This window comes from Mercenaria mercenaria, chromosome 15, assembly GCF_021730395.1.
Source record: "Mercenaria mercenaria strain notata chromosome 15, MADL_Memer_1, whole genome shotgun sequence".
Taxonomy (NCBI): Eukaryota; Metazoa; Mollusca; class Bivalvia; order Venerida; family Veneridae; genus Mercenaria; species Mercenaria mercenaria.
In genome coordinates, this window is record NC_069375.1 from 25,617,212 (window position 1) to 25,643,501 (window position 26,290).

The 26,290-nt window shown below is 35.6% G+C and overlaps 1 protein-coding gene across 2 annotated transcripts in view; it reads right to left on the reverse strand.

The window, feature by feature from the left end:
* The window catches only part of LOC123549420 (uncharacterized), a 77,136-nt gene that overhangs the window by 34,130 nt on the left and 16,716 nt on the right, over positions 1-26,290 (reverse strand). For both annotated transcript variants that reach the window (XM_053524820.1, XM_053524821.1), the window contains exons 3-6: positions 20,688-20,828; positions 17,907-18,036; positions 15,899-16,039; positions 15,241-15,323 (exon numbers count right to left, since the gene is read on the reverse strand). In XM_053524820.1, coding sequence (XP_053380795.1) covers positions 15,241-15,323; positions 15,899-16,039; positions 17,907-18,036; positions 20,688-20,828 — 495 coding nt within the window. The remainder of the gene's footprint in view (positions 1-15,240; positions 15,324-15,898; positions 16,040-17,906; positions 18,037-20,687; positions 20,829-26,290) is intronic.

The window sequence follows — 26,290 nt, forward strand, 5'->3', positions numbered from 1 at the left end:
AGCTATTTGCGGAAGTAAATAAAATGAAAGTAGAAATGCTAAACTTGAAAACGAAAGCTGCATTTTGATTCGTAGATAGTCAGGGATCACGCGCAGGGGTCACCCCGTCTAAATGTATGCGCGTGGACTTCTTTTTTTAATTTTTTTTTTGCTATAGGGGAGCCAATTTTCAGCACTTTATCACGAATTGAAATTACCTGGGCTTTAGTACAGCATGTCAGCTTTTAATCTATGAAAAATTATTTGAGCTCTGGATAAACACAAATCCCACAACAGGGGTCCGTAACGGACCAAGGGTACATTGATAATTTGGAACTTCATCAAATCGCTCAAATTGTCATTTTTGATGTTGTCTGAGAGTGTCAGTATATGCCTCAGATGTAAGATATAACCGTATTTGAGAGCTGCAAACCTAGACATTTCAGAAATATTTTCAAAATAAGTTTCGTGTAATAAATGTTCTTTCTACGGAAACGTGAAAGGGCCATCAGATGCTAATACGTTTTAGTACGTTAAGGCTGCGGAAAGGATATGGCATTTTTCACATAATTAATAGGGGTAGTCTACTTGTAGACTTAATAGCATAATATGTATGTTGCAATTTATTTAGAAGTTGTTTGTTTCTTTTTACATTACAGTATTCGAGTTTGCTTTCTACAAATAATGATTAAAGATTGACATAGAATCATTTAAAGAAGAAATGCCTGTTATTTTCAAAAGTTGAAAATTCAATACAATATAATTATATAGATAGTATTCAGCTTAAATACGTCAATAGACTTAACAAATGTAAAATAATTGAAAAAATCTTATTTACATATTTTATCATGCTGATTTACTTTTCCAGCTGTAGCAAACTTAACTTACACCCTTTTTTTGTACAATGGTATTAGTGTTGGGTTTCTTTTTTGTTTAACCTTCCATTTTTAATTGTTTTTCTATGATGCCAGGTAAGTCCTAATATCCACCCTAAGTATGCAATTTGTTTGCATCTTTTCTACATCTCTTAATCTTTCAGTCTTTCTCTGTTAGCTGATTTCTAAAACATTTACAGGGTAATATTAAGAATCTTTTTTTTTGCTGCAAAGAACTCTATTAGAATAGTCTTTTACTTTTAACAGAACAATGATAACCATTCAAACTTATTAAACACAACTTCCATAAACACTTTTGCACTTGAAAACTAGTTTTGATCTTTACTAAGAAGAGTTGTCCAGAGGACTAAGGTCTATTTAAATATAAAATAAATCAAAATAGCAATGTTTTGCACATTACAATCTGTAAGCATTAATTTGAGTAAAGAAAATGGTAAACATGTAATAACGGCAATGGTATGAAATAAGTTTTCTTAAGAAACTTTTCCATACAAACATAAATAACAGAAAAGTTTTACTATGGCTTATATGGTAAAATGAAATAAATTTGCAACTATACTGGACTATACAGTTCATAGCATTCATATATGGTCTTAATTCTGTTAAAAGTTAAAAATAATTTTGTTTAACAGACTGTTTTTTTTAACAAGAGCACCGCCTTGCGGATGCAGACACTCATCTGATTTTTTGTCTCTGTATAATAGAAATATTGTCCTACCCATGATTTTCTAAGTCCAAAAAGGGCCATAATTCTTTCAAAAAGCAGGATGGAGTTATGTTTCTTGCTGTACCGAGTCAGCTTATGATGGTGAACAACTGTTGCAAGTTTCAAAGCAATAGCTTTGATAGTTTAGGAGACAGGATGACCTAAATATAAAACTTAACCAATAAATCTGATATTTTCTAAGTCCAAAAGGGGCCATAATTCTTGCAAAAAGCAGGCTGGAGTTATGTTTATTGCTGTACAGGGTCAGCTTATGATGGTGAACAAGTATTGCAAGTTTTAAAGTAATAGCTTTGATAGTTTAGGAGAAAAGCTGACCTAAACACAAAACTGAACCAAGAAATCTGATTTTCTAAGTCCAAAAGGGGCCATAATTCTTGCAAAAAGCAGGATGGAGTTATGTTCCTTGCTGTACAGGGTCAGCTTATGATGGTAAACAAGTGCTGCAAGTTTCAAAGCAATAGCTTTGATAGTTTAGGAGAAAAATTTACCTAAACATAAAACTTAACCAAGAAATCTGATATTTTATAAGTCCAAAAGGGGCCATAATTCTTGCAAGAAGCAGGAGGGAGTTATGTTTCTTGCTGTACAGAGTCAGCTATTGATGGTGAACAAGTGTTGCAAGTTTCAAAGCAGCAATACCTTTGATAGTTTAGGAGAAAAGCTGACTTAAACATAAAACTTAACCAGGCAACGCCGACACCAATCAAGTGACGACAATAACTCATTATCTTTTTTCGAAGAATCAGATGAGCTAAAAATGTTTGGTTTAGCCAACAGAAAAGAAACTGCCTTTGCCTTTTATTTTCATTCATTTCACTTTTTCACAACTTTATTCTCCTGCTTTTGACTTCTGATTCCAAATTTCCCTGACTTTTCCCTGACTTTTGCTTAATTTCCAAATTTCCCTGACCAATTACAAAATTCCCTGACTTTTCCCTGACCTTGAAAAAAAAATTTTTTTTCCCTGACTTTTCCCTGACTGTGGGAACCCTGTACAAGGATTGCCTGCAGATTATATAAGTGGGTTCTAGGTTAACAGTTTTTGCAATTTCCGAAAGCACTGTATCGTTGAAGAACATATATTTGGTTCTTATCCGAAAGAGCACTGTATCATTGAAGAACGTATAATATGGTTATTTTATACGCTTTCATATGGTAAATGAAGTCATTATAATGAAAATCTGCTCTTGAGCTGAAGAAACAGCTACAACCGAGAAAAACGTATTCGTGTTCATTTTAATGTTGTTAAACGTACCGTATTTTGGTGTGTATAGGTCGCACTTTTTCTACCCATTTTGCTGCCTGAAAAAGTTCCTGCGACCTATACGACAGAACATTGCCAGCAGTAATTTTTTTCGGGCCAATTTTCTGACTGTAGCTCTCGCAAAATTACGTGCATCTGTTACGAACGAACAAAATGGATAAAGATATCAATATCGGCGGCTTTTCAGCCAGTAGCGGTTACTTTCAATAAAATATATCGTAAATAACCCATACAGACTATTAAAATTACGAATGACTTTAATTCAAAGCTGTTTTCTGAATTACGTTTGTTTCTACTTTCGTTTTACTGGACGCCATTGACATGTACTCCGGGTTGGATAAAATCCGGACAGATCCGTCCTCCATTCCAAACATTGTTTATACTAATTCTTAGCGTATTAAAAAATTTGAAAGATAATTTTTTACTTTTGATTTTTAAATAAAAGAAAAAAATCCAAACAGAGATATTTTGTTAATCTTTTTACTCAGAATCAAAAGAACGCGGTTAATTACATGACACGGAAAGGTGTTATAATTGCTGTGCAAACAATTCACACTTAAAACTTGCATGATAACAGAATGTAAACGCAAACCGTCTGCTGCCAATTAGTGTCAAAAAGCCGCTTTTCTTTGATGTAGTCTGTTACCGATACTACTGTTGGTACGAAACGGTTGGGAACGAAAATAACACTGTCCGATTTCCACCAATCAGGTTCTGATAATAATTCAGTCCGCGGCATCAATATGGCCGCCACAATAACTTTTTTGCCGGTAAATATTAAATATTGCTGGGGAAAAAATCCGAAATTTAACTGCGACTAATACGCTGGAAGTTAAATTTTCCGACCATTTCCAGAGCAAATATTAGATGCGGACTATACATTACCGCGACCTATACACACCAAAATACGGTACCCTTTTTTGAAAATACGTCAAATCTCGCATCCAGTTTTAAACCTACAAACAAGAGGGCCAAGAAGGCCCTGTATTGCTCACCTGACCTATTGACCTAAAAATCATCAAGATTAACATTCTGACCAAGTTTCATTAAGATATGTTCATGTACTGGGTGTTTCGTTGTTCCTTTCAACAAGCGCAAGACGTTCAGCGACAGAAGTTTTGGTACTGTTGGACCTAAACTCTGGAATGAATTGCCTCTCGAAATAAGGAACTCGGACTCAATAGATGTTTTCAAAAAGAAGTTGAAAACTCATTATTTTGGAGATTACTTTGCACTCTTTTAGAGACTGTGACTGTAATTTTTAAGAAACTGAAGTAACGTGAACTGGATGATTTTATTGTGTAAATACATTCGAAAATGAACTATATTATAACAAATACAAAATACAGTTGTTTGTAATAACTTCTGGACATGTCGCAATAACCCACTTATTCTTATTTAATAACAAACAGCTGTCTTACTGTATCTTAATATTCTAATATTTTATTAATCTTATCTGATGTCTGATCTTTTTTTTTTTTAATGCTTACTAATAGTTTATTCACAATGGTATTTATGCTCATTTATGTTATATGTCATTAAATATCTTAATTTTTGTCGTATTTTTATGTATCTGTAAAACGCCATTGAATATGTTTTGCGTAAAAATAGGCGTTTAATCAAATGAAACAGTTTCAGTTTCAGTTTCTTTGATTTGACTTGGTGACCTAGTTTTTGACTCTTGATGACCAATATCGAACTCGTCCAAGACTTTATTGAGGGTAATATTCTGACCAAGTTTCAATAAGATTGGGCCAAAAATGTGACCTCTAAAGTGTTAACAAGCTTTTCTTTCGATTTGACCTGGTGACCTAGTTTTTTACCCCAGATGACCCAATATCGAACTCGTCCAAGATTTTATTGAGGGTAATATTCTGATTAAGTTTCATCAAGATTGGGCCAAAATTGTTACCTCTAGAGTGTTAACAGCCAAACTGTTGATGACGGACGGACACAGGGCAATCACTAAAGCTCACCTTTGAGCACTTCCTGCTCAGGTGAGCTAAAAGGGCACCCGTCTCATGACGCTGCAGGCAATTGCTGTAAAGATTGGCCTGGTTTTGAAGCAAGGAATTTTTTACCTCTTTCAATACACTACAGGCAATCACTGTAAAAATTGGCCAGGTGCGCAAAGGATATGGCTGCAAAAGCCAAAATAGCAAATTTTGGCCCTTTAAGGGGCCATAACTCTGGAACCCATAATGGGATCTGGCCAGTTTTCGAAAGGAACTGAGATATTATGCCCATACAAGTTGTGTGCAAGTTTGATTATAGTCGATTGCAAAATGTTGTCTCTATTGTGTTCACAAGCCAAAAATAGCAAATTTTGGCCCTTTAAGGGGGCATAACCATGATGGGATCTGGCCAGTTTTCGAAACGAACTGCGATATTATGCCCGTACAAGTTGTGTGCAAGTTTGATTTAACTCAAATACAAAATGTGGTCTCTATCATGTTCACAAGGAATTGTGGACGGACGACGGACTGACGATCACAAAAGCTAACAAGAGGGCCAAGATGGCCGTAGGTCGCTCACTTGAGAAACACACTATAACAGTGTAAACATGTTTGACCGAGTGATTTCATGGAAGTAAATATTCTGACCAATTATCATTAAAATTGGAGCAAAAATCTTGAGTATAAAGAAGTATTTTCTTTGATTTGACCTAGTGACCTAGTTTTTGACCCCATATGACCCATATTCGAACTTGACCTACATTTCACCAACTAAATTTCATGAAGGTCAACTGAAACAAAAGCTGTTGGAGGACAGCAACACTCGACTATTCAACAGCCTTGTAGATTGAATGAACACGAAAGTCGAAAAAGGGGCATAATTTAGTATCAAAGCAAAATAGGGTTATGGAACCCGCATAGTGCTTATCAGCTCATGACAATGGACAAGTGTGTGAAGTTTCAATCCATTCCCTTTATACCACAGTCACACATACGGCGCGGATAGCTACGTCTAGCCACGGTTAGTAATCCGTACTGATCCGTATCGACCCGTACCTGTGCCGTACCTTATTGTAGTAACCCGTATCAATCCGTACCAGTCTGTACGGCTCAGGTACGGGTCGATACGGATTACTACGTTTCTATCCGTAGCTAAACGTAGCTATTCGCGCCGTATGTGTGACTGTGGTATAAATGGGTACTGAGATACCTGCTTACATATAAGAATTCTCCTAAGTTGAAAATGGGGCATAATTTTGTAAAATGCGAAGTTATTGACCCTTTGCACTGCATGTCATATCATGACAGTGAACAAGTGTGTGAAGTTTCAATCCTTTCCCATTAGTGGATACTGAGATACCAGCTTACATACAAAAACTTAACCAAAATTTCTATGTTGAAAAAGGGGCATAATTTTGTAAAAAAGCAAAATAAAGTTATGGGAACTGCTTTGTGCATGTTAGATCATGACAGTGAACAAGGTGTGAAGTTTAAATCCATTCCAATTAGTGAGTACTGAGATACCAGCTTACATACAAAACCATAACCAAAAAATTCCAAGTCGAAAAAGGAGAATAATTTTGTCAAAAAACAAAATAGAGTTATGGAACCTGTGCAATATAAGTCAGTTTATCACAGTAAATAAGTGTGTGAAGTTTCATTCCATTCCCACAAGTGGTTACTGAGATACCAGCTTACATACAAAACCTTAACCACAAATTTCTAAGTCGAAAAAGGGGCATAATTTTTGAAAAAAGCAAAACAGAGTTATGGAACCTGTGCAGTGTAAGTCAGTTTATCACAGTGAATAAGTGTGTGAAGTTTCAATCCATTCCCACAAGTGGTTGCTGAGATACCAGCTTATATACAACAAGAGGGCCATGAAGGCCCTGTATCGCTCACCTGACCTACAGACCTAAAGATCATTAAGATTAACATTCTGACCAAGTTTCATTAAGATATGGTCATAAATGTGGCCTCTAAAGTGTTAACTAGCCATTCCTTTGATTTGACCCCGTGACCTAGTTTTTGACCCAACATGACCCAGATTTGAACTTGACCTAAAGATCATCAAGTTTAACATTCTGACTAAGATTCATGAATATACAGTCATAAATGTGGCCTCTAGAGTGTTAACAAGGTTTTCCTTTGATATGACCTAGTGACCTAGTTTTTGACCCCAACTGACCCAGATTTAAACTTGACCTAAAGATCATCAAGATTAACATTCTGACAAAGTTTCATTAAGATATAGTCATAAATGTGGCCTCTAAAGTGTTAACTAGCTTTTCCTTTGATTTGACCTGGTGACCTAGTTTTTGACTCGACATGACCCAGATTCAAACTTGCCCTAAAGATCATCAAGTTTAACATTCTGACTAAGTTTCATGAAGATACAGTCATAAATATGGCCTCTACAGTGTTAACAAGCTTTTCCTTTGATCTGACCTAGTGACCTAGTTTTTGACCCCACCTGACCCAGATTTATATTTGACCTTAAGATCATCAAGATTAACATTCTGACCAAGTTTCATTACGATATGGTCATAAATGTGGCCTCTACAGTGTAAACTAGCTTTTCTTTTGATCTGACCTGGTGACCTAGTTTTTGATCCTACATGACCCAAATTCAAACTGGACCTTAAGATCATCAAGATTAACATTCTGGTCAAGTTTCATTAAAATTGGGCCAAAATTGTGACCTCTAGAGTGTTAACAAGCTTTTCCTTTGATTTGACCTGGTGACCTAGTTTTTGACCCAATATGGAACTCGTCCAAGATTTTATTGAGGGTAACATTCTGACCAAGTTTCATTAAGATTGGGCCAAAAATGTGACCTCTAGAGTGTTAACAAGCTTTTCCTTTGATTTGACCTGATGACCTAGTTTTTGACCCCAGATAACCCAATATCGAACTCGTCCAAGATTTTATTGAGGGTAACATTCTGACCAATTTTCATTAAGATTGGGCCAAGAATGTGACCTCTAGAGTGTTAACAAGCTTTTCCTTTGATTTAACCTGATGACCTAGTTTTTGATCCCAGATGACCCAATATCGAACTCGTCCAAGATTTTATTGAGGGTAACATTCTGACCAAGTTTCATTAAGATTGGGCCAAAAATGTGACCTCTAGAGTGTTAACAAGCTTTTCCTTTGATTTGACCTGATGACCTAGTTTTTGATCCCAGATGACCCAATATCGAACTCGTCCAAGATTTTATTGAGGGTAACATTCTGACCAAGTTTCATTAAGATTGGGCCAAAAATGTGACCTCTAGAGTGTTAACAGTCAAATTGTTGACGATGGACGGACGGACAACGGACGACGACGGACGACTGACACAGGGCGATCACTAAAGCTCACCTTTGAGCACTTCGTGCTCAGGTGAGCTAAAAACTTAACCAAATCGGGATGCGGACGCCGACGCATGGGCGAGTCCAATAGCTCTACTATTCTATGAATAGTCGAGCTAAAAATACAGCCTCTAGTGACCTAGTTTTTACAGCCTCTAGTGACCTAGTTTTTGACCCCAGACTACCCATATTCAAACATGACCTAGATTTCATCAAGGCAACCAATCTGACCAAATTTTGAATCCAGGAACACTAGTTAGGTTAACTGCCCGCCGTTACATGACTGAAATACTGTTGAAAAACGGCGTTAAACCCAAAACAAACAAACGAACAAACTGACCAAATTTTATGAAAATCTAGTGTAAAATGCAGCCCCTATTGCATACACAAGGTTTTTCCTTGATTTGACCTAGTGACCTAGTTTTCGAACCCAGATGACCCATATAAGAACTTGACCTAGATTTCATCAAGGCTACTACTCTGACAAAATTTCATGAAGATCAGTTGTAAAATACAGCCTCTATCGCATGCAGGAGGTTTTTCTTTGATTTAATCTAATGACCTACTTTTAGATCCTAGATAACACATATTATAATTCTATCTAGATTTCATCAAGGTAATCATTCTGACATAATTTCATGAAGATCAATTGAAAAATACAGCCTCTATCGCATACACAAGGCTTTTCTTTGATTTGAACTAGTGACCTACTTTTTGAAGTAAGATGACCCATTTTAAAACTCGGCCTAGATTTCATCAAGGTAATCATTCTGACATAATTTCATGAAGATCAATTGAAAAATACAGCCTCTATGGCATACACAAGGTTTTCCTTTGATTTGAGCTAGTTACCTACTTTTTGACCCAGATGACCCAATTCGAACTTGACCTAAATTTCATCAAGGCATTCATTCTGACCAAAATTCATTAGGATTATTTGAAAAATACACCCTCTATCACATACACAAGGTTTTTCTTTGAGTTGACCTAGTGACCTAGTTTTTGACCCAGGATGACCCATTTTTGAACTTGGCCTAGATTTCATCAAGGTAATCATTCTGACCAAAATTCATGAAGACTGTCAGAATAATTTGTATATTTAATATATTGATAACGTAACACATAAGCACAGATAGTGCTTGACTTCCTGAATCAAATCTATTTAGGAAAAATTGAGATAGAGTGAAAGTGCATCAAAACTGTAACCTGAAATTCCATGTGAAAAGGGGTGATAATTCATGAAATATTGGTGTGAGAGTTATGGTCCTTGTGCCATATGATTTGGGTGATGATGAGGAATAACCATTTTAAGTTTAAAGCAAATCCATCAAGTAATTACAGAGAGAAGTAGAAATTAGAATGTGTGTGTTAGACACAGGGTGTGCCCCCCACTGGTACATTTGTCACAAATAAGAGGCAATAATTCAAATGTCTGCCATCTTAAGGGGGTATAGCCTCAACAAACATTTTATGAAAAGGATTAATTATTCTAGGCCATATACTTTTTGAGCTACATGTATGAGCATAAAAAACAAACAAGAGGGTCATGATGACCCTGGATCGCTCACATGAGTAATATGAGCTACATGTTTCAAATGTCAAACTGATGATTTTTAGAAAGTTTTTGGAAGATTTTCAGATGTACAATCAAGTAACCCCTGGGGCGGGGCCAATTTTACCCCCAGGGTCATGATTTGAACAAAGTTTGTAGAAGTCTACTAGGCAATGTTACATATCAAATATCTAAGATCTAGGCCTTCTGGTTTATTTTTAGCAAATTTATGAAGATTTCTCTATGTACAATCAAGTAACCCCTTGAGCTGGGTCAATTTGACCCTTGGGGGTCAAGATTTGAACAAATTTTGTAGAGGTCCACTAAGCAATGCTACATGTCAAATATCTAAGATCTAGGCCTTCTGGTTTATTTAGAAAAAAATTAAGATTTTCCTATGTAAAATCAAGTGACCCCTGGGGCGGGGTCAATTTTGACCCAGGGGACATGATTTGAATAAATTTTGTAGAGGTCCACTAGGCAATGCTACAAGTGAAATATCTAAGACCTAGGCCTTCTGGTTTATTTTTAGAATTTTTTTGAAGATTTTCCTATGTAAAATCAAGTGACCCCTGGGGCGGGGTCAATTTTGACCCCGCGGATCATGATTTGAACAAATTTTGTAGAGGTCCACTAGGCCATGCTACAAGTGAAATATCTAAGCTCTAGGCCTTCTGGTTTATTTTTAGAAATTTTTTGAAGATTTTCCTATGTAAAATCAAGTGACTCCTGGGGGGGGGGGTCAATTTTGACCCCGGGGTCATGATTTGAATAATTTTAGTACAGGTCCACTAGGCAATGCTACATGTCAAATATCTAAGCTATAGGCCTTCTGGTTTTTGAGAAGAAGATTTTTTAAGATTTTCCTATGTAAAATCAAGTGACCCCTGGGGCGGGGTCAATTTTGATCCCTGGGTCATGATTTGAACAAAATTGGTAGAGGTCCACTAGGCAATGCTTCCCACCAAATATCTAAGCTCTAGGGCTTCTGGTTTTTGAGAAGAAGATTTTTAAAGTTTTTCCTTTCAGTTGCCATGGCAACCAGAGTTCTGCATGGAATTCAATTCTTTGAACAATTTTGAAAGGGGGCCACCCAAGGATCATTCCAGTGAAGTTTGGTGTAATTCTGCTCAGTGGTTTTCAAGAAGATTTTTTTACAAATTGTTGACGCACAACGCACGACGACTGACATCAAGCAGTCACAATAGCTCACCTTGTCACTTTGTGAGCTAAAAAAAAAAAAACCCATTTGTTTTTGCTATTTCAAGGACCATTACTCTGTAATAAGCGCTAAGATTCTCAAGAACAAGAGCTGTCACAGGAGACAGCGCGCTCAACTATTTCGATGCTGGATAGTGAAACTGGGTACATCTGAGGAAACTAGAGCTGTCACTGGAGTGTTTAATGACTCCAATTGTGGATGAAGATATTGCACAATAGCCTGAGTCTATGTCAAAAATATCAACTTAAAGTAATAAGTGAGGTAAAGTTAAAAATGTATCAAAACACTATATAAGTATATCCAAGCAAAAGGGGGATAATTCATTAAATATTGGTGCCAGAGTTATGCAGCTTTGTCATATAGTGTGCGTGATGATGTTGAACAACTATTTTAAGTTTGAATCAAATCCATTCAGTAATAACAGAGACAGAGTGAAAGTGCATCAAAACTTTAATCTAAAATTCTAAGTAAAAAAGGGGAATAATTAATCAAAAAATGGTGCCAGAGTTATGCACCCTGCGTCATATGGTATGGGTGACGATGTTGAACAAGTATTTTAAGTTTAAATCAAATCCATTCATTAATAACAGAGACAGAGTGAAAATGCATCAAAACTTTAACCTAAAATTCTAAGTAAAAAGGGGAAATAATTCATGAAAAAATGGTCCCAGAGTTATGCACCTTGTGTCATATGATAAGGGTAATGATGTTGAACAATTGTTTAAGTTTGAATCAGATCCATTCAGTAATAACAGAGATAGAGTGAAAGTGCATAAAACTTTAAACTGAAATTCTAAGTAAAAAGGGGAATAATTCATGAAATATTGTGCCAGAGTTATGCATCTTGTGTCATATGATGTGGGTGATGATGCTGAACAACTACTATAAGTTTGAATCAAATCCATTCAGTAATAACTGAGGTAGAGTGAATGTGCACCAAAACTTTAACCTGAAATTCTAAGTAAAAGGGGGAATAATTCATGAAAAAATGGTGCCAGAGTTATGCACCTTGTGTCATATGATGTGGGTGATGATGCTGAACAACTATTTTAAGTTTGAATCAAATCCATTCAGTAATAACAGAGATAGAGTGAAAGGGCATCAAAACTTTAACCTGATAATCTAAGTGAAAAGGGGGGATAATTCATGAAATATTGGTGCCAGAGTTATAGCCCTTATGTCAGATGATGTGGATGATGATGAGTAATCCATCAAGTAATTACAGAGATAATTTGAAAAAGGAGAAAGTGTAAAAAAACTTTAACCAAGGTTAGCCGGGGTGAGTAGGATAGCTCTCCTTATACTTCGTATAGTCGAGTGTGCAAGGTCACATCATGATAAAGACTCAATCAAGGTTTCATGAATTTACATCAAATACTTCTCGAGTTAGGCACATAATTAGGTGAAAATGTGCATTTTTGACTATTTCAGGGGCCATAACTCTGGAAATAGGGGGTAGACCCAGATGAAAAATAAGAGGTGCGCAAGTTTATATAATGATAAAGACTCATGCAAGGTTTCATGAATCTATATCAAATACTTTTTGAGCTAGGCATGTCACAAGGTGAAACTGTACATTTTTTACTATTTCAGGGGCCATAACTCTGGAAATTGGGGGCGGACCCAGATGAAGAGTAAAAGGTGCGCAAGTTCATATCTTGATTAAGACTCGTGCAAGGTTTCATGAATCTATATCAAATACTCTTTGACTTAGGCATGTCACAAGTTGAAAATGGGCATTTTTGACTATTTCAGGGACTATAACTCTGGAAATAGGGGGCAGAGCCAGATGAAAAATAGGAGGTGCACAAATTCCTATCAAGATAAAGACTCATGCAGGTTTCATCAGTTTATATCAAATCTTCTTAGAGCTAGGTGCGTCACGAACTTTGGATGGATGGACGGACAGATGCACGGACGAGACAAGTGTAAAAAAAACTTTAGCAAGGTGGGGACGACACCAACGCTGACGCTGACACTAGGGTGAGTAGGATAGCTCTCCAAATGCTTCATATAGTCGAGCTAATAAAAATTAAAAATCTCAGAAACTGCTGGCCCAATTCTGAAATAATTTCAAAGCAATATTTCCTGGCTGAACCTCCATAAAATTCAGTCAAATCACTTTATTACATTAACAAGAGGGTCAAGATGACCCTGGATCGCTCACCTGAGTAATATGAGCTACATGTTTCAATTTATTTATTTATTTATTTGGGTTTTACGGCGCACCAACACAGTATAGGTTATATGGCGCCAAACAGGACTACAAATTTTGGTTCCACATCTCATTTACATCGAGATAAAAACATGAGGTATGGAATCAAAATACATGTTTCAAATGTCAAATGTCAAACTGATGATAAAATATTAAGAAAGTCAGTAGGTTACATTCATGGTCAATGAAATTCATTTTTATGATTTGTGTGCAAAACTGTGTATGTCATCAAAATTTCAAGGCTGTATCTTAAAAAACAAGAAAGCAGGTCAGTAGGTCAAGGTCACAGTCAAGTGACATCATATTACTTGGGGTCATCAGGTAATTATAATTTAACAGTCCTGGAAATAGAATCAGATGATTTTTTTGAAATAACTCACATATTAACTAAGTGACCCCAGGGCGGGCTCTCTTTTAACCCCAGGGGCATAATTTGAACAATTTTGGTAGAGGACTACTAGACAATGCATCATACCAAATATCAAAAGCCTAGGTCGTATGGTTTCAGACAAGAAGATTTTTAAAGCTTTTTCTATATAAAACTTGGGACCCCCAGGGCAGGGCCTCTTTTCACCCAAGGGGTACAATTTGAACAATTTTGGTTGAGGGCCATAAGACAATGCTACAAACCAAATATCAAAAGTCTAAGTTTTGTGGTTTCAGATAAGAAGATTTTTAAACTTTTTTCCCTATATAAGTCTATGTAAAACCTGGGACCCCCGGGGCCGGGCCATATTTGACCCTAGGGGGATAATATGAACAATCTTGGTAGAGGACCACTAGATGATGCTACATACTAAATATCAAAGCCCTAGGCCATGTGGTTTTGGACAAGAAGATTTTCAAAGTTTTCCCTATATAAGTCTTAGTATAAACCATGTGACCCACAGGGCGGGCCACATTTGACCCTAGCGGGATAATTTGAACAATTTTGGTAGAGGACCACTAGATGATGCTACACACCAGATATCAAAGCCCTAGGCCCTGTGGTTTTGGACAAGAAGATTTTTTTAAGTTTTTCCTTTCAGTTGCCATGGCAACCAGAGTTCTGCATGGAATTCAATTCTTTGAAAAATTTTGAAAGGGAGCCACCCAAGGATCATTCCTGTGAAGTTTGGTGTAATTCTGCCCAGTGGTTTTCAAGAAGAAGATTTTTTTAGAAATTGTTGACGGACGACGTACTACGCACGATGTACTATGCACGACAGACGACGGACATCAAGCGGTCACAATAGCTCACCTTGTCACTTCGTGACAGGTGAGCTAAAAAACATGGCCGGAAAGGAGCTGGCTAATTTCCCCTATACCGCTTATTTTGAAAACGTTGAACCCCTCCTCTGAAACCACTGGCCCAATTTTACAATAATTTCAAAGCTTTTTCCTTGTTTAAATATTATCCAATCCAGCTGTATGTCAGGTGAGGGATCTAGGGCCATCATGGCCCTCTTATTTGATATTTTCTCTTTGTATCCTATGTCATTATAGATCCTCTGCAACCCCAACACACACATACATTACTGGTAACCCATCCATATTTATGTAATTATTTAGTGGAAACTTTTAAAATTTTCTTATCAAAATAATTTCACAGATATTTCCCTTGTGCGACAGTCTACGAAAACTGTTCAAGCTGTGTAACTCCGGTGAGCAAACTATAATCCGTCAACATCATGGCCCTCTTGTCAAATAATTCAATCAAATTTTTATTGAAAGACCCTTTATCAAGGCTGTTCAAAATTATTTTGACCCATTAGAAAATAGAAAAATCTTCAACCAACATCTCCTCCTAAACCAACAGTTTGATTTTGAAATGATTCTAAAGAAATGCTTCTTTGGTGATGTTCTATCAACATAATTTCAAGTATTTCGTTTCGCCAAAATGAGTGGAAACCAGAGGCTGTGATCACTCTTGTGAACTTTCAATCAGCCACATGCCAGCAGGATCCTTTGTCACATTTCAGACTTTGAGTCTGTTATGTTGAATAAAACTGCCAATATTTGTCATGGGTAAGTGTTTGAAGTCGGCAATCGTTCAAGATAATTCAACTTGTATTTTCTAAAATAAATCCTACTTACATCATCATCATATGCCCTCTTCAAGGCATGTCCCTGTGCTTCAGTGAAGTCTAGATGTATTCTAAGCTGTTCCCACTCATATCCTAACAAAAAGTATATTTAGATAAATTTGAGAGCAAAATGGTTCTGAAAGTACAAGATCACTATCTCATTATTTCATTACAAAACTTGAGCTGCTTTTGAGAAAAGCACATGTCTCCCACAACTGCTTAATCATCTGAATAGTTATGTATCTGAGTCAACCATGCAACAATACATGTATCGCTGGCATCTGTGTACAGAGTGATTTTCGGTAATTCAAAGGCTATAATTCTAGAGTGCCTGGGCAGATTTGGCTAGTTATCAAACTTGGCTGAAGACTTATTGGCAAACATGTTTTGTTCAAGTTTGGTGAAGATCGGATGAGAAATGTTCGACTTAGAGCATGGACAAGATTTATAACATACACACAGACAGGAGTAAATCAATATGTCTCCTACATCACTATGTGGTGGAAGACATAATTAACAAATGACAAGGCTACTTCCCGAGACTGGTCCTAATGTTCAGTTTTATAACCAATAACATTTCTAAATGATGGATTAAATATAGCTGACAGTGAACAGAAAACTGCCCTTAAACATATGATAACAGAAGGAGAATTCAATATATACAATACCTATCTGTCTACTTAAATCAAGAATCTCCTTTTCAGACATAGCATTAGGACTTTGGATCTTTGGTTTTTTAGGCTTGTTGCCCATTGGATGACTAACATGCTGACCATCTCTCTCGAACATAAATGGTGCTGGCTGATGGACTAAAGGAAGATAAAAACAAAATACATGCTTATCTATATTGCATAATTTCCACACAGTCACATGCAGAGAACATATAAAAGGTCTTTAAAAGACACTTCAAAATGTACAGGTTTTCAAACTTTCTAACTGCCTCTGATTTTTTTAAGAATAAAATTTCATAAAGCATTCTATGCAAACGTTAACATGAACTTGTTGCCCTATGGCCCCTATTACATAGAACAACAAAAGCGCCACCTACAGGTGCCAATGTTCATCTGTAAGAAATTGACATTAAGCACTATTATACAGAGTATAAATAAGCCCTTTTAACCCTTAATGCAAAATGCCTACATTTGTACAAAATACGGAGAGGACCTCAAAACAATTCTACAGACCAAGTTTGATGAAGCTCCATCAAGCGTTTCATGAGAAAAAGTTATTTAATGTTTTTTCTATATTAGGACTTAGGACGGACGGAGACCATTCCTATAACCCCCCACCATTTGTGGCGGGGGATTAATAAAATTGAAAGAAGACCTTATAATGATGCTTAAAACCAGGTCTGATGAAGATCCATCAAGCAGTTCATGCGAAGTTGTTTAAATGAGCCCTTTTAACCCTTAATGCAAATTGCCTACATTTGTACAAAATATGGAGAGGACCTCAAAACAATTCTACAGACCAAGTTTGATGAAGCTCCATCAAGCGTTTCATGAGAAGAAGTTATTTAATGTTTTTTCTATATTACTTAGCTCTAGTGGCTTCTTTTTATTAGAAATAATTAGGAGAGAGCCTTATAATGATGCTACAGCTCATGTTTGATGAAGATCCGTTCATTGATTCATCAGAAGAAGATGTTTAAAGGTGTTTCTAGTTTCAGCTCTAGCTGCCCCTAAATGCAAAGTGATTCCATTTGAACAAACTTTGGAGATGGCCTTTTGATGCTGATATAGACCAAGTTTGATGAATATCCACCAAACGGTTAATGAGGAGAAAGTGTTGATGATGAGATGACCCAATATCAAACTTGTCCAAGATTTTATTGAGAGTAATATTCTGACCATGTTTCATTAAGATCGGGCCAAAATTGTGACCTCTAGAGTGTTAACAAGCTTTTCCTTTGATTTGACCTGGTGACCTAGTTTTTGACCCAAGATGACCAAATATCGAACTTGTCCAAGATTTTATTAACAGTAATATTCTGACCAAGTTTCATTAAGATTGGGCCAAAATTGTGACCTCTAGTGTTAACAAGCTTTTCCTTTGTTTTGACCTGTTGACCTATTTTTTGACCCCAGATGACCTAATATCGAACTCGTCCAAGATTTTATTGAGAGTAACATTCTGACCAAGTTTCATTAAGATTGGGCCAAAATTGTGACCTCTAGAGTGTTAACAAGCTTTTCCTTTGATCTGACCTAATGACCTAGTTTTTGACCCCAGATGACCCAATATTGAAAACGTTCAAGATTTTATTGAGGGTAACATTCTGACCACGTTTCATTAAAATTGGACCAAAATTGTGACCTCTAGGGTGTTAACAGTCAAATTGTTGACGACGGACGGACAACGACAGACACAGGGCGATCACAAAAGCTCACCTTTGAGCACTTTGTGCTTAGGTGAACTAAAAATAAGCAAAAATGGTTTACAATATAAATGTGGACTCTTAATTTGTCTGACCCCCATTTCTTTTGGCATTTGAATCCAATGGATTGCTAAAATTGAAAAGCAATGTAAAACCCTATATGTAACCATTTGTAACAGAAATATTCACTGATCTTTATGATTAGATATAACTCAATTAATGATGAGTTTTCTAAAAAGCTTGTATAATATACAAGTAAATAATATAATATTCAAACGTTCTATAAGTACATAACTAACCAGCAATCTGAGTTTTCTGTGTCAACGCCTCCATATTGCGATTATTTGCATCAAGTTGTTGTTGTAGTGTTTTCATAGTATGAACGAGGGTCTGAACAGTGTCACCCATATTTTTCAAGTTAGCTTGAATCTTTAGATAAATAGAAAGTAAAAACTTATTGTTATATATAAACATACTTTAAACACAACTTCTTCATTTTCTTATGGCAGATCAAGAGAAGTGAGTAATATTATCTATCCCAGCTTTTTTGTCTGACAAAATAAAACCAAGGAAATGGCCGCTTTTACAAAACAAGACGGTCATAAAGGAATATAGCTACACATTAATTAAAATTTTGTCACTAACCTTCCATTGTTCAATGTCTTAACTGTATAATAAATGAAAGCAATTTTGTTAAATATGAAAATATTCATCCCAATATATGACAAGATATGACCCTGGCAAAACTGAAGCAGTCAAGCAGAACCATTTTGTTCTTAAATAAAATCAACTCAAAGTATTTGGTACATATCAATACTATGATTCATCATTTCATGAAAACTTATGTGAAGTTTTATTTTCTAATTTAAGCTTTGGTGACTTTTGGTTTAAACAAGAGGGCCATGAAGGCCCTGTATCGCTCACCTGACCTTTTGACCTAAAGATCATCAAGATTAACATTCTGACCAAGTTTCATTAAGATATGGTCATAAATGTGGCCTCTAAATTGTTTACTAGCTATTCCTTTGATTTGACCCTGTGAGCTAGTTTTTGACCCCACATGACCCAGATTCAAACTTGACCTAAAGATCATCAAGTTTAACATTCTGACGAAGTTTCATGAAGATACAGTCATAAATGTGGCCTCTAGAGTGTTAACAAGCTTTTCCTTTGATATGACATAGTGACCTAGTTTTTGACCCCACCTCACCCAGATTTAAACTTGATCTAAAGATCATCAAGATTAACATTCTGACTAAGTGCCATTAAGATATGGTCATAAATGTGGCCTCTAAAGTGTTAACTAGCTTTTCCTTTGATTTGACCTGGTGACCTAGTTTTTTAACCCGACATAAACCAGATTCAAACTTGTCCTAAAGATCATCAAGTCTAACATTCTGACTAAGTTTCATGAAGATACAGTCATAACCAGAGATGCTTTTGAGAAAAGCGCATGTCACCCACAACTGCCTAATCTTGCGCATGTGCTTTCGTGCACCCAAAACGTACCCTATAATACTAATACTAACTAAGAAGAATGGCAACCATAAGGAATCTTAAAAATACTTTTAAGTACTTCATCCTGGGCTTCCACATATAAGTAATACTAGTATAATACTAGTATAGTAATACTAGTAAATATATTAAATCTCTAATATTAGAGATACACTAAAAGTGAATACAAAAAAGTGTCTTACCGACCCATGTTACCACGGAAAAATGTTTTTACTTTTTACATAGGACTTATAATAAAAAAGTTAGAAAAATACCTAAAATATTGAAAATCTAAAAATAGGATTTCTAAAAATAGACATATTCCTGGAATTTAAGGGGAAGAAACTCAGTACAAAGGTTAAAAAAAGGTTACTTCCCTTTGGCTCTAAGCCAATCAGAATGAGATATAGTGAAAATACATCAAAATTAACCTTAAATTCTAGGTAAAAGGGGACACAATTCAAGAAAAATAGTGTCAGAGTTATGCACCTTGTGTCACATGATGTGGGTGATGAGGTGGAACATCTATTTTAAGTCTGAATCAAATCCATTCAGTAGCAATTGAGATATAGTGAAAATACATCAAAATTAACCTTAAATTCTAAGTAAAAAGGGGCATAATTCATGAAAAATTGGTGTCAGAGTTATGCACCTTGTGTCACATGATGTGGGTGATGAGGTGGAACATCTATTTTAAGTTTGAATCAAATCCATTTTGTAATAATTGAGATATAGTGAAAATACATCAAAATCAACCTTAAATTTAAAGTAAAAGGGGACATAATTCATAAAAAATTTATGTCAGAGTTAAGCACCTTATGTCACATCATCTGGGTGATGAGGTGGAACAACTATTTTAAGTTTAATCAAATCCATTTAGTAATAACTGAGATATAGTGAAAATACAACAAAATTAACTTTAAATTCTAAGTAAAAGGGGGCATAATTCATGAAAACTTGGTGTCAGAGTTATGCACCTTGTGTCACATGATGTGGGCACATGATGTGGGTGATGAGGTGGAACATCTATTTTAAGTTTGAATCAAATCCATTCAGTAGTAACTGAGATAAAGTGAAAATACATCAAAATCAATCTTAAATTCTAAGTAAAAAGGGGCATAATTCATAAAAAAATGGTGTCAGAGTTATGCACCTTATGTCACATGATGTGGGTGATGAGGTGGAACATCTATTTTAAGTTTGAATCAAATCCATTTAGTAATAACTGAGATATAGCGAAAATACAACAAAATTAACCTTAAATTCTAAGTAAAGGGGGACATAATTCACGAAAACTTGGTGTCAAGAGTTATGCACCTTGTGTCACATGATGTGGGTGATAAGTGGAACATGTATTTTAAGTTTGAATCAAATCCATTTGGTAATAACTGAGATAATAGATTTCGGGACGCGACGGGACGGGACGCGACGGGACGCGACAAAACTGACTCCTATATACCCCCCTCAAACATGTTTGGTGGGGGTATAAAAATTTCAAATTACAAGTACTGACTGGCACTGACCAGAACACTTCTGCCAACATTGCAATAAAAATTGTCAATTTTTTTTTTAACTAAATTACTTACATGATTAACATCATCTTGTTTTGCAATGTTTCCAAAACTCTCCACAAGGCTGACAACTTGTGACTGCAGTGAAGAAAGTGTATCTTCCGAGTCAGAACGGACAGCATCTGTCTCATCTGTAGGTTTTTTAATATTGTCAACCTGTATAAGAGAGTCACTAAAAATTTAAAGGGGAGCAACATTTCTCATTAGACAGAACTAGGTGAAACATTAACACAACGAAATAAGTTTCAAAATCAGACTGAAAACAAATGAGATATGACCATTTTGAACACCATCTATATAATATACTTAACTATATCTGGCACAGTGATGTCATCGTCCTTTCCTTATATGGGTATTACCAAATAATGTATTTATGGCAAAATTATATTAAATACAATTAAACATGAAGCATAAAAGTTAAGATTTACAATTTTACACATAAATTAATATCTGTATTATATTATGCCCCACAAAATATGTTTGTCTTAGTTGTAATTCACTGATTTTAAGGCCTAAAACTATTTGAATTGTAACTTTAAAATAAACTTTGTTATATTTTGTTATTGTTAATAGTTGCTGGTTTGTTTTTCTTATGCTTCAAGTAACAAACAATAATTGTTACCATTAAACATAACAAAAACTAATTTTTCTGCTATGGCTGGGGAGTCTCTATCTAAATACAATCACTTTGGAAAATTTACTGTGATTGATCATGCCCTAAATGTTCTTATTGTATAAAACAGAATCATGTAAGGTGTGAATTCATTTCCCAGCTAAAAGCAGATTAAAATTTCTGAACTGTTTTCTGTAACTAGATTCATGTAGTCGTACCACATACTGTCATAGAAAACTTGAAGTGTACACTGATCTGATCTCTTAGACCTATATGAATTTAGAGAGAGCTGAGTGAGTCTAACTTACTTTGAGCATTTCTGCTATCATTCTTTGAAACACCTCTATATTGATGACAAAGTCTAGGACCATGTGAAGACAACAATATTTGTCACAACAAACTAAGTAAATACATGTTAGCCATTCTCCCAAAATTGACTCTTTTGCAGCATGCAAATAGTCGAAATTTGAAGTTCCTGGTAACATAATAGTTTATATGTTTTTGAGCTTAGGTTAGGACATAGCTTTATTTTATTGCGGTTACATGATTTATATTAGCGGTCAAACATGCTTTTGCAATAAATTTGTTCAAAGGAAGAGATGTAGACCGCGATGAGATGAAAACATTATACTTCAGAAAGATTATTTTTCTTGTCACATGTACAAGAAACTAAGCAGCATTTTGCCCGACAGTTTCATGCGAGGATGTGATACATCATTAGTGTTTACGCAAAGGCTACACTCACAAGAAAATAAAACATTACAGATTTTAAGACTCAATAAGTTATTTTTCTTTTCATCGATCTAGCATAAGTACAGATACCACGATGCCCTCCAGACGATATTGCCTTATTTTGTTACGGAAAATAGGTTCACTGAGTTGTATTATACAGAAATGCAAAAATTTGCTACTTACTTCAAATTATTTTGATAAAAAGTCATTCTACATACAAATAAATATAGTAAAGGGTAAAAACCGATGGTGAAATTTACACATCTTTGTTAACTTTTATCTAATGGATAAGAACCCGCCCGCTTAGCTCAGTAGGTAGAGCACCGGTCTATGGATCGCGAGGTCGTAAGTTCGATCCTCGGGCTGGGCGTATGTTCTCCGAGACTATTTGATAAACGACACTGTGTCTGAAATCATTAGTCCTCCACCTCTGATAATTCATGTGGGGAAGTTGGCAGTTACTTGCGGGGAACAGGTTTGTACTGGTACAGAATCCAGGAACACTGGTTAGGTTAACTGCCCGCCGTTACATGACTGAAATACTGTTGAAAAATGGCGTTAAACCCAAAACAAACAAACAAACTAACCGATAAGAAATGCAAAAATCAGCAAAATCTTGAAATTGTCTCAAAATGTCAGCAATCTTGACAGATTCTTCAAAAGAAAAGAAATGTAACGTGTTTGAATTAAACGCATAAGACAACAGTCTGAAGTCAAACAGTAGGTTTTAAAAACACCAACTATCTCATACAACTAAATAACTGCCATAGAAACTTTTCCGAACATTTGTTACGGAGCATATAAAAAGTAACTTTTATAAAACCATAAAGAAGTCAGAAATACTAAATATTTTTAGAACTATATCAGAACTTTGCAATAGGCAGACTTTGTTTAATAACAGAAGGCACTTAGTTCACATAATTTTTTACCTTAGGATTCGTAATTTCAGTTTTTATCACCAATATCTGCAAATATACTATTCTACCATCATACACTTCCAAAAGGTCAGTTTTCTTAATACAAGAGGACCATGATGGTCCTGAATCGCTCACCTGTCCCAACATGACCCAGTTTTGAACTGAGTATGATGTCGGTTTTTTCTCTATTATTTGACACTGTGATCTAGTTTTTGAGCTCATGTGACCCAGTTTTGAACCTGACCTAGATATCATCAAGATAAAAATTCTGACCAATTTTCATGAAGATCCATTTAAAAATATGGCCTCTAGAGAGGTCACAAGGTTTTTTATTATTTGACCTACTGACCTAATTATTGACGACACATGACCCAGTTTCAAACTTGATCTAGATATCATCCAGGTGAACATTCTGACTAATTTTCATGAAGATCCATTCAAAAGTATGGCCTCTAGAGAGGTCACAAGGTTTTTCTATTTTCCGACCTACTGACCTTGTTTTTGACCACAGTTGACCCAGTTTCGAACTTGACCTAGATATCATCAAGATGAACATTCAGACCAACTTTCATCCCGATCCCATGAAAAATATGGCCTCTAGAGAGGTCACAAGGTTTTTTTATTAATTGACCTACTGACCTAGTTTTTGATGGCACATGACCCAGATTCGAACTTGACCTAGATATCACCAAGGTAAACATTCTGACCATCTTTCATGAAGATCCAATGAAAAATATGGCCTCTAGAGAGGTCACAAGGTTTTTCTATTTTTAGACCTACTGACCTAGTTTTGGACAGCACGTGACCCAGTTTCGAACTTGACCTAGATATCATCAAGATGAACATTCTGACCAACTTTCATAAAGATCCCATGAAAAATGTGACCTCTAGAGTGGTCACAAGCAAAAGTTTACGCATGCACTGGCGGACGACAGACGGTGCGCAATCACAAAAGCTCACCTTGTCACAAAGTGACATGTGAGCTAAAAAAGTAAAACAGCAATTTCATACAACATCTCGAACAAAACACCATTTATATATAACATTTCTTTGACTGTCATTTGCATAAACACGGCTTTTTAGTTTGTTACGGAAAATAGGTGTTACAGAAGCATATAAAAAAAACTGTTTATTGTCTTATATAATAAACAAAGATGAACTTACCGTTGTGACAGATTATGTTTCGAAGCATTCTCTGTACAATGTTTATCATTCTAACTCCAATCTCACATCTGGGCGCTCAGTTTTTATAATAGTAGCGTTATGGAAGCATAGTACTTGAAATGCGACAATTTTTAATTCTGACTTTGAACGACTTCTAAGCGTTTATTTCTTTTGGCAAGCCTATTCTTGGAATTTTGCTGATGACTTTAACCTTTTACACATTCAAAGCTCTTTCAAAACGATTATTTAATTGTAATCATCTTACGCTAGACTATGTTTAAAATTCGTTACGGTACCATAGGTGTGTTTTGGCGACATCGATTCAAAGAGAAATTACTACCAAAATACCAGTTTCTGATGGGAAACATGCTTCATTGTATCATGATTTATATAGGTACAGTTAAAAAGTTGAAACACCAATACAAAATGATGCCGTAGAATGACGAATTAGCACTTTTTAGTTCGCAAATTAGCGTGGCGACATGGGGTTTTTGCAATATTTGGCAATTTTAACGTCTACTCGTGGATGCTGATTGTGCAATAAGATACCAAGACATGTTTTAAGTAATTGTCCATATATTGCTGGTATATGCTTAAGCCAAAGTTAAAAAGTTTTGTGCTCGAACATTTTGAAAAATATTACTGAAAGCTCGGCGACATGGTTTTTTCCAATATGAGTCAATTTTGGGAGAATGGCTGATGTATACACAGTATTTGTACACAGTGTTTGTAATATGTTACATAACTTCTAAGTACACTTTCTTACTGATACTGCATTGTGTAAATGGACAGATGTAAGGATTCCTTTCTTATTTGATTGAATTGTTTGTTTCATCTGAAGGCACAACTACATTCCAGGTCTTTAAAACGCACAACCTAAGCATCTGGAAAACTTGATCCATTAAGATTTTATAATTAACAAATAATCAAGGCCTTCGAGTTGTTTATCATCTGATTTACCACGGTTCAGAGTTCAGATGCGTAGGAATTAAATACTGAAGCATCTGAACGATGAACCGTGGTAAATTAGACGATAAATAACAAGAAGGCCTTGATTGTTTTCATTCTGACATGCTCATTGATATATTTTAATAGATATTATACTGGACTTCGTTTACGCGAGGAATAATGTATCAAACGTCATGCGGCAATATGACGTCATAATTGACATCATAATGCTATCTTACCAGTCCGCGCGTCAACCGTTGTTTATCGCAGAATATATAGAGCTTGATTTTCTTCCTTGCTTAACTGGAAATCAAATCGAGTCATGTTAGAATTTTGTATATATTTATGAAATATGCATAATAAATAAGTGTATTAAAGTAGTAATTCTTCTATGTTAAACAAAGCAAGACTATAAATTATGAAGCTCATATCTGGTTCAGTTTTATTCTAAGATATAAAAGATTCATTTGTCTTAAAAAAATCATATACAAATAAACTGACCAATTTTTCCAATCATAAAAAGTTACACTGGTTCTTATGTTGCAAAATGCCATTTTAGGTAACATTGAAGTATTTCAAATTGATCACATTGTGGTGTTAACTTGAAATACTAAGAGCCATTGCCATTCCAGTATAATTTCTGAAAGTTAAGATAATTGGTATCTTCACAATTAAGGGTTTCAATAATAAATTTTGAACGAAAGGGTCAAGATGACCCTGGATCGCTCACCTGAGTAATATGAGCTATGTGTTTCAAATGTCAAACTGATTATAAAATATTAAGAAAGTCAGTAGGTCACATTCATGGTCAATGAAATTCAGTTTTACGATTTGTGTGCAAAAATGTGTATGCCATCAAAATTTCAAGGCTGTATCTTAAAAAACAAGAAAGTAGGTCAGTAGGTCAAGGTCACATTCAAGTGACATCATATTACTTGGGGTCATCAGGTAATTATAATTAAATAGTCCTGGAAATAGGATCAGATGATTTTTTAAGTATTTTTCCTATATAACTCACATAATAACTAAGTGACCCCAGGGTGGGGCCTCTTTTAACCCCAGGGGCATAATTTGAACAATTTTGGTAGAGGACTACTAGACAATGCATCATACCAAATACCAAAAGCCTAGGTTGTACGGTTTCTGACAAGAAGATTTTTAAAGCTTTTTCCTATTAAAAGTCTATATAAAACTTGGGACCTCCAGGGCAGGGCCTCTTTTCACCCCAGGGGTACAATTTGGAC